The sequence below is a fragment of the Topomyia yanbarensis genome, chromosome 3, assembly GCF_030247195.1.
Source record: "Topomyia yanbarensis strain Yona2022 chromosome 3, ASM3024719v1, whole genome shotgun sequence".
NCBI lineage: Eukaryota > Metazoa > Arthropoda > Insecta > Diptera > Culicidae > Topomyia > Topomyia yanbarensis.
In genome coordinates this window covers 148534383-148552756 of record NC_080672.1, presented here as the reverse complement: position 1 = coordinate 148552756, position 18374 = coordinate 148534383, and the positions used below count along the sequence as shown (strand labels likewise).

General features: G+C 36.3%; 1 protein-coding gene and 1 pseudogene across 3 annotated transcripts; one reads left to right on the top strand and one right to left on the bottom strand.

Moving 5' to 3' along the window:
- Positions 1-5214: 5214 nt before the first annotated feature.
- On the bottom strand, positions 5215-13259 carry LOC131688842 (uncharacterized). 3 transcript variants are annotated; one of them, XR_009305313.1, is made up of 7 exons: positions 13106-13254; positions 12983-13024; positions 12523-12906; positions 9592-9711; positions 7311-7363; positions 7160-7241; positions 5215-5830 (listed from the first exon to the last, which is right to left on the bottom strand). XR_009305313.1 is itself a non-coding variant. In XM_058973402.1 (6 exons), the coding sequence occupies exons 1-5, from the start codon at positions 13107-13109 to the stop codon at positions 7350-7352; spliced, it is 564 nt and encodes a 187-aa protein (XP_058829385.1). In that variant the 5' UTR covers positions 13110-13254; the 3' UTR covers positions 5215-7241; positions 7311-7349. The 3 variants fall into 3 exon arrangements, 2 of the variants coding, with proteins under 2 accessions (XP_058829385.1, XP_058829384.1); XM_058973402.1 differs by having other exon boundaries at positions 5215-7241; XM_058973401.1 differs by lacking the exons at positions 7160-7241; positions 7311-7363 and having other exon boundaries at positions 13106-13259.
- A 2647-nt stretch (positions 13260-15906) lies between these two features.
- LOC131687309 (uncharacterized) lies at positions 15907-17629 on the top strand (annotated as a pseudogene).
- Positions 17630-18374: the final 745 nt, after the last annotated feature.

Here is an 18374-nt window from a genome sequence, read left to right as displayed (position 1 = left end):
TGGAACGATCCATTAAACCTGCCACCGTACGAGGACCGTTGTCGTCTTTTAGGACTTAATACTTTAACACGCCGGAGACATGCAGCGCAAGCTACCTTCGTGTCAAAGATTCTGCTGGCTGAATATGATGATCCGGAACTACTAGCGCAAATCAACCTCTACGCGCCTACCCGTTCTCTTCGCCCTCGAGCCCTGCTGCATTCTGAAATGCGCAGAACTAACTACGCTGCCAATAGTCCAATTTTAGCAATGAGTCGTCGCTTCAACGAGTTTGCTGAAATTTTTGACTTCGTCATGAGCTCTTCGCAGTTTCGTCGTCGTGTATTGTCACTATTTTAATTATGTTTAGTTTACCTTAGTTTAGTATAGTTCATTAAGACAAATTGTCAGTTGGACTTTTTTTTATATAAATACAAATACAAAATACAAATTCATTAGTTTGCAGTTTCTGGTCCTGCAGAAATAAAACCTCGAATAGACTGAATAAATTATAGAAAATCAATGAAACGAACAAAATAAAAATAAAGCATAAGATGAAAAACGAAAGGATTTCAAATTCATTAAATCATTGTACTCATTTAATGAATTTGAAATTTTGAAATTTAACATAAATCAAATTAGGAAAATACACAAATCAAAATAGATTACCTCATTAAATGAAAAATAAGGCAATATTTAAAAATAGTTAAAAATAAATTGAATAAATAAAATTGACTAAAACCAACAAATTGAATGAAATAAATAAGTCGAATGACTGATCATGAAATGAATAAAATTAATGAAATGAACAAAATGAATCAAATTAATCAATTGAATCATATGAATCAAATAAATCAAATTAATCAAATGAATGAAATGAATCAAATGAATGAAATGAATCAAATGAATTAAATGAATCAAATTAATTAAACGAATCAAATGAATCTGTTGATGCCTGAACGTACCGAGAAATACTAATCAGAAACGAACTGTTTCTCAGTCATGGTAGTATTACAAAACGAGCATTTTCGTGGCTGTCAGAAATTTGACGTTTCGTTGTTGTGCTTTATCGAAAATGCTAAATCTGGTAAATGCATAGCTAGTTTTTTATTTTCGGCAACAATTAATAGAAGCGAGTGCATTGTCATGTTGAGATTCTGCTAGATAATATTTATCGTAAATTTTAAAATATGAAAGAAAAACATTTCATTTCGCAATTAAATATTCAGTCAATAGCACGATGTTTTTTGCATGGAAATATATGATCCCTTGCACAATATAATAATAAATCAAAAATAATCGAATCGCAAGCTTTTTGACTTATTAGATTGTCCAAAGTCGTATCAGATAGGTATTACTAATTAAATAATCATTACCGGGGTGGCTTTGATCACTCGACACTTTTTTCGTAGATCGCTTATTAAACCAGAATAGTTTACCGAATCATTTTAATTTGAAATGATTTTTAATCTAAACTTATAAAATACTGATTTGTTATACATTTTGAGTATATTGTTCGGTTTTTGTGTACAAAAACTACAAAAAACCGAAATTTGACTTTACCTGATTTTTACGAAGCTTCGTAAAGTGTCTATTTATTATAAAACAAATAAATCTCAGATTTGAGCAAGAGTAATAAATTACAAGCGAGTTTTTATTTTCCTTTAGATTGGGATATGTTAAATTTAGTTTTAAGAGTTTGTTTATTTTTAATACATTTTTTGTGAAACTAGTTGGCAATTATTCCAAATTATTTTAAGTTAAAATTCGCAACATTTTTTTTATTGTTTAATATTCCAACGTGTTAAAATGGATGACACTTTTAGTACATTGATAAAACACTGAAACAAAACAATTTTAGTAGTTTTGAAGGTTTTCAGAATTTTTTATTCAAGTTGAAAAAAATTATACGAATCTTGGTTACTTGAATTTTACAGTACATTGAAATACTTTGTATAATACTAATTAACATTTATTTAACAATGAGTATCCTTCCAGAATTAGTTTAAACAATCATCAAAGTCACCCCGAAAAACGAAAACGGACTTCAACTTGAAATCATTTTTGAAAAAATGGCTGTAAACGAACAATTTTAGGTAAAACCATCCAATCTTGTTCTCCATACATCAGTACATGGTTTAAAAATATTAAACTTGAAAAAAATGGGTTGCGTCTAAAAATATGTAGATTACTTCGAAAAGTGATCAATGCTAGGGGCAGATCACTTGTGATGCATTTTTAAAAATCAGCGAAATTAAATGCATTTATTTCCATCAAAATAGAAATTCATAATGTATTTTGCGTTGCGTGCAATGTTTTTGCGTTGCGTGCAATCTTGTTTGCGTTCCGTGTAAGACGTCAAAACCCTACAGAAAAACTAGCCCTACATTTAACAAAACGTCGAACAAAGTGGATCAGCGTAGGACGTTTGTTAAACAAACTTTTCTGCGAGGTAGTGCCAAGCTGATGCAAAAATGGAAATTAAATGCATTTTTTCTAATTTGATGCAAATTTGTTATACATTCTTAGAGTGATCTACCCCTAGGATCAATGTTACCCCGGTTTACGGTACAGTGTTTAGTAGTTTCCGGCATCTACTCTAAAAACAAATATATTGAGGGGGCAAAAAGAATTTCCTTAGCAGATGGCATTTTTATTGACGTCAGATATCTATTGCTGGCAACTAGTCGCTAAACCCGTATCAAAAATATAATTTCGAAAGATATTCGCCCTCTAGGATTTTAATATTATACTGCTGCAGAGCGTAATTTCCTCTCCCTTCGTAGTAGCAATCGCACAAGTGTTTATTATAGTATATTAAGAGTAATTATAGTTTGTTTGTAGCTATTGTAAAGGTTATATTGATTTGTATACGCTAAATCGTTTTAAGTGTTGGATACGTTGTACATAAAAAACGTATTGACTCCAACAATACGTATGTTGAACTATTTTTCATAACTAGCTCATCGGGATAATGCTGGATATCAATATTTTTTAAGCTCTTTTAATTTTCTTAATTTTTGGAACGAGTTTGACGAGTGGGTTTTGAAATAATCTTTTTAACGTTGTTTTGGGATACAATAAATATAGTGACATCCGTGTAGTATTTTTTCCAAAAATTGCATTTGCTGGACAGACTTAGCGAGACACAGTGCAATTAGAACCGCTGGCCGAATCAGAAACGAACTGTTTCTCAGTCATGGTAGCAGTGTTGTCACAATTAAATCTGAACCGGGAGTTAAAAAATCTTTTCTATATATACTCTGCTATAGAAAAAAAAAACTGTACCGGATTCTGTACCCAAATAATGACAAGGTTGTTTTGAAAAAAAAAAAAACATTTTTCTTATACATATTTTTCATTCGGGGAAATCAAACCAAACATTCTGACGCGATTGTTTAATTTGAGCTGGAATTCCGCAAGAACCCAGTTAGAATTCCGGATGAGTTTGACTGGGCAATGTCAATATCAGCTCCAGCTCAAATTATCGCTGCCACTTTGTTTGCAACCAAAGGTGGCCAACAGAGTGGCAGCGAGAAGTTGAGATGGGGCTGATAATATCAATAGGATGCGAGAAACCTGCTTGCAGGAATTCAATTAGAGCAGGTCAGAGTAAATGTATGCACTCTGAGAAGATTCGCTCGGCTTTCACTTAGACATCATCCCTTTGATTTGCTGGAAGCAGGTTTCTCGCCTCTCGCATTCTAATGTGAGCTTCAGTTCAAGCTCAATCAGTACCAGCTCCACTTCAAATTGTTGCCATTACTGCTGCCTAACTCAACGTCTACCTGCTGTTTACTGGGATGCATCGCAGGGCTAAATTATTTTACCTTGCTGTCATGTAAAAAAATCTGTACCAATTTGTACTTTTTTACAAAAATATGTAATCTGTACCGTACAGAATCTGTACCAAAAATGCTTCAAAAATCTGTACCTTTTTAGATAAATCTGTACTTGTGGCATCACTGCACCCAATCTTTCTGTTTGTGATATCCTTGCTTTACGAGATCTTACATACATTAACCATATTTATCATTTCCTAAAAACAATAAATGTTCAAATATAATTGTCCCCGCTATATTCCTTGCTATTCACAAACGAATTACAATTCCTTGTATTTAGTTAAGCTAGATAAAATAATATAAATAAAATAAAATAAGCAAAGGCTGCAGAAAAACTGTCAAAAGGGTTAACAATGAAATTGAAGAAAACAGAGTATACATAAAAATGTTTCAAATGATGATTATTCTGAGTGTTAGAATTAGGAAGTGATTTGCTATTATAACGTTATAGTCTTAAGAACTTTTGTAACATGATATGTAAAAAAGAAACCCCGGCGTAAAAACACTTTTGCAAATGCCGTGTCAAATAAACGTTTCATGAGAAAACAATATATGGAATGAAAGCTATTTGAACAGTAAAAATGGAGTAACCAGCTTCCTGCTGCTAATATTTCGTGAACATTAGGCGGGTTTTCTCCCCACCTATTGTGGCTACCTCTTACTAGAATGGCTTGCATTGCGACTGACTTATACGATATCGTCATTGGAAGGAGACTCTTAAACGCTTCCGTGGTATAGGTTAATAAAACTGCTTTCCTACCATCCAATTCCTTTATGGGCCTTCATACAGTTACTCGTGATTATGGTCAGTGGGTAATGTTTAAATAAACTATAGTGGACGGATTGCCCAGTGTTATGGTCGGTTGACCTGTTACAATGGGTGATGGAAACACGCATACCATCATCATTGGCGGTATTTTTCATTATGATCAAGAGACTTCGAGACAGGAAATCAGATCAAATTGAAATTTAGTAGCTACTAATGAGAACATTTGAGTGACAAGAAAAAAACTATCCCCCGGGCAGTCCCGTGTCGTTTCCTTACCTTGTCCCATCACTGAATCAGGAGTGTTTGCTCCAATTCCCTCTAAGAAAAAAACGTCCAACGAGAGTCCTTCATTGGTCCAATTTGTTGGGCGACGGTCCAACAAACGTCCAAAAAATCGTCCAACGAACGTTCAATGAAGGGCCTGCAAAAGGCGATTTTGCAACACTTTTTTGGACGTCGAGCAGTGTGACAGCTCGATCATTTCGTTCAACAAATTGGACCAATAAGGGTCCACCGTTGGACGGTTTTTTGTATGGAGCGATGGACGTTTGTTCGACCACCGCTTTTGGAAATTTGAGGTTATGATATTTTGTTTACTCCATTTAAATAACATACGAATGTAAACACAATTTTAAATTATTTTATTTTTAGCAATACTACGAACTAATTTTATTAGTTTTACATTATTGGATATGAATGGTGATTAGGTACAACGGGACTATAACCCGTGGCATGAATGTTTCCGGAGCCAGAGTCCAGAACAACTTCCACCAGCTGTCCATACCTTCGCTGCTACCTCCACCAATTCCGGAATCCATCCGACCAATACCGTCGCCAGGTTTCAAACTGCCCCGATCACTAGAGTTATTCATACTACTGTTGTGCATTGGCAGCAGCCCGGATCCTGGCAGCTGATGCCTCGAAGCATTCCGTATAATTCCACCAAGCTGATCCACCGAATGGAGTGAATGTTCTAAGGTGATCCTGTTATTTGTACTACTGTCGCCACCAATTCGCTCGTCCGGTTTGTTCTCGCCGACGTTACTTCCGTTTCGCAGGAGTTGGCCATTTAAATTTTGTTCATCTTCCTACAGTTCAGATTGTCCAATATTATGGTTACATGGTGGGCCTGTCCTAGCTGAGGAAATATTCGTTGATGCACACGTTGGGTTTTCCAGTTGTCAGGCAGGTCACGATAATAATTGTTTCAAGTTTACTTTGATCTCCATTTTCGAAATACCTAATTCCAAAAATGAAAAAGAAAAATCACAGGTTAGGTATGTGTGTGATTATATTATATTCTGCAAGTGTAGTTTGAGTGTAATGTTTGAATGTTCGAGTGCAATCTGTGTAAGTGTGTTTAAGTGCACCTAGTCGAAATGTCACAATGTTTTAATGTGCAGGTGTAGTGAAGACCGGGGCAAATCGATATGAAATTCGTCTTTTAGACTGATGGGGTTTTTCATTGAAAAACCCCGGGGCGGTGGATTGCACTGGGGTTGCATTTTCTAGCAGAAGAGCAGGCCACAAGACGTGTTTTATTCCCACTTCTGCTAGAAAGTGCAAAACCAGTGCAATCCACCGCCCCAGTGTTTTCAATGAAAAACGACATGAGTGTGCAAGTGCAATATACATGTAGGAGGGTCTGAATGTTCATGTGCAATCTGTGTTCAAATGAATGTGAATATATTTGTGTATGCAAGGGCTTGAGTGTAACAATGAGTGGGTGTCAAGTTCAGTCTATGTGTGAGTGTATTTAAGCAAATAAATGCAATTTGAGTGAGGTAATGGTTGAGTATCAAGTACAGTGTGTGTGAGTGTGCTTGAGTTTGCAAGTGCAGTCTGAGTGAGTAAGTACAGTTTGAGTGAGTTAAGGCTCAAGTTACTTTCTTTGAGCATGTATAAGAATTGAACGCTTGGTAGTATGCGTAGGAAAAATTGTATACAGCTTTGCCACCGATTTATTCATTTAAAGCATTTATTAAACTCTAAAAGAAGAAAATCAGTCGATTGAGGATTGATGCATACGGTTTGAGATCCAGGAAGCTTCACCACCGCACGAAATACGCCATGTACAACACACTGATTAGACCGGTGGTTCTCTACGGGCACGAAACGTGGACAATGCTCGAGAAGGATCTGCAAACACTCGAAGTCTTCGAAAGAAGGGTGTTGAGAACGATCTTCGGTGGTGTACAGGAGGATGGCGTGTGGAGGAGAAGGATGAACCACGAACTTGCGCGACTTTATGGTGAGCCAAGTATCCGGAAAGTAGCTCAAGCTGGAAGGGTACGGTGAGCGGGGCATGTTGTGAGGATGCCGGACAACAACCCCACCAAGTTGGTTTTCACCTCCAACCCGGCAGGTACAAGACTGAGAGGAGCGCAGCGTTCCCGGTGGCTGAACCAAGTGGAGCAGAACCTGGCAAGTATCGGGAACCTGAGAGGTTGAAGACAAGCAGCAACTGACCGAGTGACGTGGCGGAATATTATGGGACAGGTTAAATCATGATAATATGATGTATAATCAGGAAATATAAATGTAATATATAAATATACGGATTGATTACATAGAATGGCATGTTGCTGTTGTTTTTGCTGTAGGCGGATTAACTGTACGGCAAGCAGGAAAACTCCCAATATTTATACGATCTGAAAGGTAAGAGGTGTAAAATGTAACATAGCAAACTGACTCGTTATTTCATAATAAACGCTTCGTACTAATTTTACAGCAGTGTTGCTTCCGCCCAGCTAACGACTCTACATACCCATGTCTGAAATAAAAAATAAAAAAAGCAATTTTTAGCACAGTAGTATCAGTAGTAGTATCCAGGTTGTCGAGATTAATGTACATCAATTATTTTCCTATATTTTAACACCTCAAAGTATGCCTATCTTTCACTGAGGAAATTATTTTAGTTATGCAGAATCTTATTTGGAATTCTTGGAGTTATTTTTAGGTTAAACTTTCCCATTAACGTGGAAGTAAAATTACAGTTCAAAATCGCAATGAATCTGCTTGCAATATGTTGAAGCTGAGTCTCAATATTGAAAAGTTTGATGTTTTAGATCTATTTATTTTTGATAGTTGCCTACGATTTAGTGGGTAGGGGAATTATGGTTAAAACCGACACCTTAAGCTTAACACTTTTTCTAAGTTGCCACAAAACCAATAAAATTATAATTTTTAAGCAGAATTCTTCATCAGAAAATTCTTAACAAGACTTAATTTTTTCAGCGCTTCAAAAAATTAATTTCATTAAAAAATATTGGTTGTAAAACTTGGAAAACAAAGTGACTTTTTGTAAGCACTGCGGGTAAAACCGACACCCCATAGGGGTAAGATCGACACCCCCTTTAATTTATTTTCTCTCCACTTTATTAAAATCTTTATCTTTATTAAACATGAGATATATGCGTGATTAATAAAATGTGAGTATGTATGATGCAAATATGTGCTTTTTATTGCTTCATCATGTAGTGAGGGGAAGAAAGTTCGAAAGCGTAGTACTATAAATAAGAGTATTTTATGCTATAGGATTATTTATAGATATGAGTATTTCCAAATAATCCTTGCGCACATCATTGTAACCTCCAGTGTCATTTTATTTCATAAGAGAAGATTTTCAGGTGTTCTACGTTCTGCTAATTGGATTCATTCACTTATAAGTGACACACACACTTCTTAGTAAAACTATCTTTTTCAGATTTGATTTTTCGGACTCTGATCATCAACGATCTATTGGAGTATACATAAGATCATTGTCTCATTGTGATAAAATTCGTCTATGACAAACCAAGAGAACACTATAAATTCGGTTTGATGACCTTTTTGCAGAAATAGCAAAAGCTTCGTTAGAATCAGATAAGCAAAAATTCCAATTTTTGATTTTTAAAGAGACTTACAAGAAATAAACACAATAAAAGTATTTCTGTGTATTTCTGCTAATACTATAGTGTTCTAATAGGCTAATTGAAGTGTCACAAAGATCCCCAGTATTTTGAAATGAATCGCAACTATACACAACCATCTTAACAGGGTGTCGGTTTTACCCTAACCATAGGGTGTCGGTTTTACCCCAACAGCGCACATTTTTTTATAAAAGCTATTAAAAATATTGAATTTTTCAAACTCGTCTTCAATGCACCTAGTTGATCATAGGACAGGCCAATAATAATAGGTACTGAAAAATGGGGTGATTTGAAAAGCTTTCGTTCGGTTAAAACCTTAAAATCTACCAACGAAATTTTACATCCAGACGAGTATGAACGCTGCTGTAGAATGTTTTGTTAATTTTTATGACATTCGGCGCACTAACGTAAATCCAATTTTTCTTCAAATGCTCTAAATAAACGTACCAATAATATTGTATCATTATGAAATGAATAAAAATTTGATTTCTAGGAAAAGTTGTGGGGTGTCGGTTTTACCCACAGTGTCGGTTTTTCCCACAATTCCCCTATCATTATTTGCTCATTGCAGTCCTCAATATGGAGCTACTCGTTTTGAATATATTTTCTGGACAGACCAGCTTATTTCCGCTAGATAGATTCGCTAAAAATGCCAATTAGCTAATAAGATAATTGATTAATTGAAATAATAGATTAGTTTAAGGTATAGCAGAGAGCATGGGGTTGTACTTGGTTTTAAAATTTTGTTACTGTTAAATGACCTTCAATAAATCACGTTTTAATGAAACAGGGTGTATAGTAACTTTTAACATATGGGAGCAGGAGAGTAAGCTAGAACGTGGGTAGATAGTTGTGATAGATTAAAATTCATTCGCGAATTATATTGTAGGCTCTTGAAAAAAGCTACATTTTTAATGTCACCGTGGTCGTGTCCTGTACGCAACCCTTTAATTTGTTTCTTTTTTGACAGGTTAGTGGTGGTAAACAATTTTCAGAAAGGGGTACGTGATAAGAAACCATAATCGGAAAAAGGTACATGAAGCGACAAAAAATGAATACAACTGTCCTAAAATAAGCATGTTTCTATTACCTTCAGTTCTTTCGTTTCGTTTCTTCCTCGCTTTCTCCGTTTCATTCAAATTTTTTAAAGCGCGGGCAAATGTTGACGTTGCTGTTTTCCTATCTGAAGCATATTTCTCTTGGGCTACATCTGCAAATGAATTTTTAAAGTGTTAAAAAAAAGATATCAACAAAATAACAAACAGTTCGTAAAGTGCATATCTGATTATTCTGAAGTAATTGCAATTAGTCTGATTGGATTCCGATGGAGCAGTGCTGCCATAGACAGTTTACGTTGACGACGGAAAATGATTTTTTCATATATATTCGTTATGTTGCAATGTTATTGAAAACTGATAAAACTCATTAATTTAGACTGTCTTTGGCTACATTTTCTACACTATTGGACTATCTAAGTAACAATTGAGGTTTTATCGTACTTTTATAGTCGCTCATAAAATTTAGATTTCACTTGTAGCGTGCTATAAAACTTCAATTGTTACTTGGGTATTGCAAATATTTTAGGAGAATTGTAGTGAGCATTGGAAGATAAAAATTGAGCAGCTTCTAGCACTGCGAGGGAAGCACCTATCTTTATGGAAAAAGGATTTACGTGTTTCTTGATCCCACCGTTTTCAAGGAAATTAGTTTTGAAACTCTATATGCACTGGAAAAAAGTTGGGCATGAAAGGGTTAAAAAAAAGTCGATATGGAAGTAAAGTTTGGACTATGCACGCATGCACGTCAGAGGTAGCGTGATATCAAGAGCTGCAATTTCAGTTCTCAGTCGCGTTGGAAATTTGAATAAGCGCAATTGAAAGTATGAAATTCAAATAGATTAAAAAAAATCGATTTTTTCGGCCCAGCACTTTAGGAAAATTCAGTTTTTCCTACACAATGTATGGATTGGCGATCTTAGATATGTTATTAAGAGAGCATTAGTAATAATTGTCCGTCTATTTTATGGGCCATTTTTCCGCTTTTCCATTGATTTGGTTTAGCCTTTGAGATTTCTAGCACTGATGTTGTCCTATGCTGATTTGAGCGTTTTTCTGAGTCCTGAGTCCCATATGGTATGTGTTATCAAAAAATCGAGAAACATCAAGTTCTAAATGTTCTCAATCGATATAATATACGAAGAGAGTGAGTTATAAGAAATGTCTCATCACACTGTTAGGTGGATTAAAAGCATTTTTCCTTATCTACTGCAGTTTTGTTTGCAATTTCAATTTCTAATTTTGGAATTTACACTCTAAAATGGCCGTTCGATTCAGTGATACTTCCAAAGAATCATCCTTTCAGACGTGGTTCGTGTTTGGTTAAATGGCTATCTAAAGAAAAAACTGCCTATTTGGCATAAGGAGTCTGGCCATATTGTATCCTACACAAGTGAGTGTGTAATGCGGCTCGTATGAGAATGGCCTCCTGGGCCCATTTTCCTTAAAAAATTATGCTGAAACCAACGTCAACCTCTTTGGATAGTAATATTGAGACATAGTAAATGACCGATTGCTTCCAAATGTTTTTACAGATTTGGAAAACATTTGGTTTAAACAAGGTAGGGCACCAATTTATACGGTCATTGCAACCATCGATTTATTGAAGATATACCGAAAAACGGTAGTCGATTGGCTGCTCGTTGTTGCATTTTGACGTTCTTGGAATTTTTTATGTTGCTACGTTAAGTCTTTCGTCTGCGCTGATAAATTGCAAACTGCTAATCAGTCACAGGCCAATATTGAATGTGTTATTCATGAAATTTCTCCACTTGTTCTCGAAAAAGCCGTGTGGTATCCGGCAGGCTGAAATCTCTCGAAGTATTTCAGCAAAGAATTGACACATTGGGTTTCTATTTCCATGTCGTAAGAGGCGACTAACAACAGATGTAACTGTGGTCCACTAGGAGGTTGATAACAGTCTATTATCTTTCTCCGAACAAATCCAGCCTAGAGGCCGTGTGGCATCCAGCGGGTTGAAGTTTCTCAACCAAGAATTAATCAACTGGGCTCCTACTCCCATGTCGTAAGAGGCGACTTAAAACAGGAGTCCTCAAGTCAAGGTGTTTCTTCGTGCCAAGGACTGAATGGCTGGCATGATAAAAAAATGTCAGTAGCATACGGAGTGTCGTGGGTCTCACCCTTGCTGTGTAATCGAATCTCTGACACAGTGGACGTTAATTTCTTCGTAAATATTGAGATTTAAATGCTGATCATGTCCTTAATACCCTTTTCGTGGTTCGCTATAGGCGATTATAAGCCAACGTGTTTGGTATCTTCGTAGTTGCTGAACAATAAGTGCGGATGATGAAATGTGTAGTGTTATGATTGAGTATGGTTAGAGTAGCACAAATTAATCTTCAGCATAAACGTATAGCAACTATGAATCTATCCCGCATTGTACAGGAAGGAAAAGCTTGGTTCAAGAACCGTACTTCCATAAAGGAAACTTCTATGTTGGAAAGCTACTTAACCTCATCTTCGTAGCTTTCAACCAAAAAGGGTATGAGAAACACGTGAAATGCATCGTGCATGTATACTTACGAATAGTGCTATTGATGCATGTCTTATATCCGACCTCACAACTCGCGATATTTGTGCTGTCACGGTAAATAAGACTATTTAAAAACATAAACAAGAAATACGTCTATTGTTCGGCATATTTGCCGCATAATGAACCATCACCTTCTGTTGATTTCAAAAGGGTTGTATCATACTGTAGCAGAAATGGGTTTTCCCTCATAATCGGCAGTGGTGCAAATGCCCATCACATAATTTGGGGCAGCTCAGATATCAATTTGAGAGGCACCGAATTTGTGGAATAATTAAGTAGTACAAATCTGTACATTCTTAATGCAGGAAACTGCCCAACAATTTGCACGAGCTAGCAGAGAAGAGGTGTTAGATGTAATTGCTTTGCTCCAGACATCTTCATCTATAGAAAAGTATATGCAAATTCAACATACCAAGTAAGATTTGAACTACACACATATCAGAGGCTTTTTGTGGTTGCACGGAGGTATGTGCGTTATGTGCTGAGTGTCCGGTCCACGTAGTGTAGTTGGATTTGGCGAATAATTGTTCGGTATAATTTCTGCAGAAATCATATAAAGTTGCGAAATGCTCCCGCTCGAATCTTTTTCGTACTGCAGCCTTTCCTTGAGGAGTTTTGGAAAAATTCTCCAAAACTACAAGCTCATCGTAACTTAAGATCGGAATTTTTACATCCTCTGTTGTTGCAGATGTCAGTTTGCTAAGTTGAGTGATTATATTTTTTATATCTCCCATGATAGTGTTTTGCTGTCGTTTGTTAGAAGCGTGATACATATTAGATGTATGGACCATTTTTTCTGAAAACATAATTTTGAAATATGTCTTGTTAGAATTGCAAACTAAATGTTAAAGTATCAAAAATTATCAACTTACCGAGTTTTATGAGGCGCTCAGTGTCATTACTAGGTACTACATCTGAAACGATATGAAAATCGTTATATTATTGATCTCTGCTCTCATTCTTATATTAGTTATCAAAATTTAAGTGATTCCTACGCATAAACGATGATTTGTCAACATTTCGAACCCCATCCCTACGTAAAACTAGGACTGGGACCCAAAGTGATTACAAATACCAAGCCACCAACTTTCCTGCAACTTTTTCTTTGACATGAAGGCGATATTGCAAATCTTTTGAAAGTTACATGAAAGCAACCAAAATATGATTCAACTATATAGTTTAATCATCAGACCCTATGGTTAAATAATATTTTGGTTACTTTCATGTAGCTTTCAAATGGTTTACAATATCGCCTTGATGTCAAAGGAAAAGTTGTAGGAAAGTTTAGGGGCCTTTTGAAAAACCTATTATTGTTGATGGAGAAATGCGAATAACTTATGAAAAGGTCTTAATAAAACAAAATAATTGTGTTGTTAAAACAAAAGTTAAAATATCTCGAGAACTACTACATTTCAGAAAATTTTTGTTATGAGCATTTAAAAAGGCTTTTAGAATCATATTCAAAAAGAAAATTGTATTTTTGACTGCAAATAGTATGAATTATAAAAATGTCAAAAGTTATTGTTAAGAAAACTTTTTTATTGAAAGCTTCTCCATGCTCTAAATACACTAAAAAATTTGCTTTTACGTCTTTAAAATGATAAACACTAGATTTTTGACATTTTATGATGGGGTAACGCGAATAACTTTTGAAAAGAGCATAATTACAGGAATTAATTGTTTGGTAATTGTCTAGTTTAGAGACTTTATGTTTAGAGGTCTATTTTTAATGCGGTTTTTTGCTAAAATGGTGTATTTTAATCTCAATAAACAGAATCCGAGAGCGGAAATGTAAAATTTATTACCAAAGTTTGATAAATTGTAAAAATAAGTTGTGCTTAATAACGCTCATAACAATGACATACTGCCATAGCAAGTAAGCTTATGGAGCGGAGCTGGTGTGATGCGGCTTTGCCGCATAGTCGAGGCCAAGGATCCGAAGCGGCGCAAAGCCGCTGAGGATCCGCCGGACGAGACGATGACTAGCTCCGGCGGAATAGTAAGCAAACCTGTGATCCCTTCGTTTGCCCGGTTTACTCAAACATAGGGGCTATACCCGAGCAAACGGAAAGTCCATAATACCCCCATGCTCATGGGGCTTGACATGGGTGTTTGAAATGGGTTCAACCCATGAAAACACCACGACTGAGCGGTAGCGAAGTCGGACAGTGCGCCAAAAAGCGATGTGGCGTAGCCACATTCGTCAACCTTTTTGTTATTTGAGACAAATGTACCATGTTCGTACAAAAATTTCATTATCTCGTCTTTGCCCATTACAAATAGTTTATCTGCAGTAACTTGGCACCCGCTACACGCACTTGGATCGTCCGACATTTTTCGCGATTTAAACCAAATATGGTTAAACATAACCTCACATTTATACAAAATAACAAAATGGTTGACGAATGTGGCTACGCCACATCGATTTTTGGCGCACTGTCCGCACGGCTTTAAACTAGCTATAGCCCCTATGTTTGAGTAAACCGGGCAAACGAAGGGATCACAGGTTTGCTTACTATTCCGCTGGAGTTAGTCATTGCCTCGTCCGGCGGATCCTCAGCGGCTTTGCGCCGCTTCGGATCCTTGGCCTCGACTATGCGGCAAAGACGCATCACACCAGCTCCGCTCCATAAGCTTACTTGCTCTGGCAGTATGTCATTGTTATGAGCGTTATTAAGCACAACTTATTTTTTCAATTTTCAATCAAACTTTGGTAATAAATTTTACATTTCCGCTCTCGGATTCGGTTTATTGAGGTTAAAATACACAATTTTAGCAAAAAACCGCATTAAAAATGGACCTCTAAACATAAAGTCTCTAAACTAGACAATTACCAATTGTTTTTGATGGAGCAAAATTCCAAATATCTCGAAAACTATCGGATTTTGGAAGATTTTTGTTAAATACATTTTGATTTTAAATGATTCTTAGAATTATATTCTGTGATAAAATTACAATTTTGTATGTCAATTAGTATGAAATTTTAAAACATGTATGAAGTAATTGTTAGAAAAACTTTTTTTACCGATAAGTTCTCCATCATGCAATCACATTCAAAATGTTTCTTTTCTCTTTAGGTTTTCGTAGACAAAATAGAAAAATTTAAAAAAATGAGTTTTTTCGCAATTTAAATTTTTAACATAAATTTTTGTTTTTTTGAAAAATGACACATTTTTTTCAGTGTATATTTTTTTGGATAGAAGTATTTATACCCTGTAACTCGTTCTCAGATAGTTTTGCTGTATAAAATACAGTGAACGAACAAAAAAAATTTGAAATTTTTACACGTAGAAACGTTTATGCCCTTTTGAAAAATTGCTCTTGTATCAAAATATTCCAATTGCCAGAGAATATCATGGAGATTCATACACCGAACACACCTGCAAAGTTTCGTTCGAATCTACGATGGTCATATTTTGCGGTCGGCCGGTTTCTCATGGAATCCCTCACTGGAGTGTTCCATTGACACTGTGCCAGTGCAAAACACCAGGGCAGTATCAGTGCCATCAATCGAAAATCCAGCAAAATATCAAGTTTCATCGGTGGTGGAGTCTCGTGGAAAGTGGCAAAATTTCTATCGAAAATCATATTCTACTAGGTTTATTCTATGAAAAAAGAACTTTCTTCCACAAATTGGAGAAAAGTCTTTGAACTGTTGATTGGTATGTCGAAATCAGATGAGAAGATCGGATCGGAAATCCGTATGCCAATACTCTTTACACTTTCTTGCTGCAGAGTTTGGCGTCGAAGGGTGCGAAAGATCATATGTTCGGAGTGTTGAAAGCACTGGCAAAATATGTTGACCGAGCAACAAGTTCAGGCCTGTATCTGCACCTGTGGAAAGCGGAACCCAGGACGTATCCGTTTTTTTTACGAAATTCTCAAGTATACTAGCCGGCGGTCAAAAGGGGATCCTTGGGAGACGATTTTGGCGAGAATCTACACCACTAGGGAATTATGCTTGATAAAGAAGGTGAAAAATATTCAAATTCAAATTTTACTCGTGATATTCTCATACATATTTCTGCTTCCTTTTTCAGACCACATCATGGCGCATATCTGGTTAATATATTCTCAAAGATACTCAGTTACCCGGAAGACGCAAATAGCGATGCTGCCGATTGCAACCTGGAAAGTGCTCGGATTCAAATTTACTCCCAAAAAAGACCACTCATTATTTGTAGTTTGCGCAAAATTTTCTCAAACGTGCTTTCCATCCAGTTAAACTTCATCGAACAGGAGAAGCTGGTTAACGAAATCGTCAGGAAACTATGGCATTTTGTTACCGATTTCGATGATCGTGAAGTGATCGTAGCTGCACTGAACACCTTGAAATCGCTTGTACCAGAAATTTTGAATATTTTTCAAATCCTGGATGTTTTCGACAAGGTATCGTTCTTCCCACCGAAGTTGACACACTTGATGCAAAGCCAATCCCAGGTGAATTTTGGGTTAACTTAATGCAATACGTCAATCACAGTCACATTGAAGAAGCAGGGGATCTTGTTGCGTATCATATTCACAATGAGATGCTACCTTGCCGAGGTGCTATCTATCTGCCTCCAGTAGATCGACCGGAGCCTTCAACATTGCGGTGTCTACCGAAGCATACCGGCCGCAGTCGTGAATTGTTTGATCAATGATACCTTTGTAAAACAATAGAAAATTAGTTTAACCGTTTCGCTGTTGATGCTTAATGCTGATTTCGGTTTTAGATCAGAGTCGCCCTAGGTTCGCTCTAATATTTACAAAATCCATACAAAAGTGACAGCTCAGAGCGAACCTAGAGCGACTCGATTCTAAAAACGAAATCAGCATAAATGATGCCATTTTTAGACTGCCATGATATAAATTATTTCTTTTCCACAGATTTTCCAAAAATACATTAAAATACTTTGCGTGCTACCACCAAAATATGTTAGCCCTATGCTCAAACCGAGCACAAGGGTCGACAAACGGAACATACTCAAACTGGAAAGTCATTCAATTAAAATTTTCTATCCATAAGCACAGCCAGGCAGCTACTGATATGCATAGGCTTTAATGACGTACTAAATGCAGTGTCCCATCTCGACGTAGAAAACGAGAGAGTGCAGAGATATTTGCTACATTCCTTAACTTTGCTACATCTCTAAACAACCACAAATCATCGAATAACTGGATCATCAAACTTTTTGGCTACATCCAGACCGAATTGACCGAAAAACAGCTTTCACCCCTGGTAGAGGATTTATTCATGATTTATGCCTTCATGCTTGTTGTTACCGGATTGTTCGGGCATGCATCGATAGTCAGTACCGATGCGTTTTTTCGCCGAGTCTTGTAATGTTGTTTAATCAAAATTTATTGACGGATATTGGGAATAAGTTAGGTTACAAGAAAAAGTAGAATGTTAAACCTCAGTTGACTTTCTTCTGTTTCAGATCTACGAATAAACTAATTGAATAGTTGATTAATTACATACCTTTAAGAAAAACGACAAATAATTCCTTTTTCCACAAATACACTTTCCTATCAACCTGGCAGACAATGCTTTTTGTATGATTGGGATTTTTTCCGTTGTTCTCCAAATTACGCGGCACAATCCGCTTTCTGGCCGACACACTTTTGTTATGAAAAGAAAAAAGAACACAAAATGAAAAGGCGCTAAGATACTGCCCGAATCTGCTTGAGGTGCTCGAATTTATGCTCGAATCATCAGTTTCGAGCACCGCAAGCAGTTTCGAGCGTCACCGTTACTTATGGCTTTGTCCAATTAACGCAAAAAGGCGGTAACGCTTTGAGCCGATTTCTGAGAGGGAAATTTGTATAGGCTTTTTCGATAATTTACACGGAGAAAGAAATCCAGCTTGCTTGGGGGAGGTTATTAAACTTTTAATGAAGTGGTGCCAGTGTCAGTTTTGAAAGGGGCTCAACAGCACATGGTGGTGAATTAGTAGTCGATTGTCACGAACTTATTGTTTTGTGAATAGTAAATAGTATGTTTGAAAGACTTTTAGTACATGATAATAGTCATCTTTTACCTAGATAATTTTACATGTTCTACATGTCACCACATAGAGGGCGCCAACACTAACTTTTCAAAGGAAAAATAGAAATAATGCGCAACTATAATATTTTAGTCAAACAATGACTCATATCATATACTCTAATAGTTCCAAACATACTATTCAGAACACAACAATTATTTCGCAAAAAATAAGGTTCGTAGGAATCGAGTACTGCTTCACAACCATGTGTTTTTTGGCCCTATGCAAAACTCAG

Excerpts from the sequence above, each read along its gene's own strand:
- LOC131688842 (XM_058973401.1), bottom strand. Across the intron at positions 12,907-12,982 it reads TGAGCGCCTCATAAAACTCG|AAAAAATGGTCCATACATCT; the intron begins GTAAGTTGATAA and ends TTATGTTTTCAG. Across the intron at positions 5,831-9,591 it reads ACGAAACGAAAGAACTGAAG|GTATTTCGAAAATGGAGATC; the intron begins GTAATAGAAACA and ends TTTTGGAATTAG.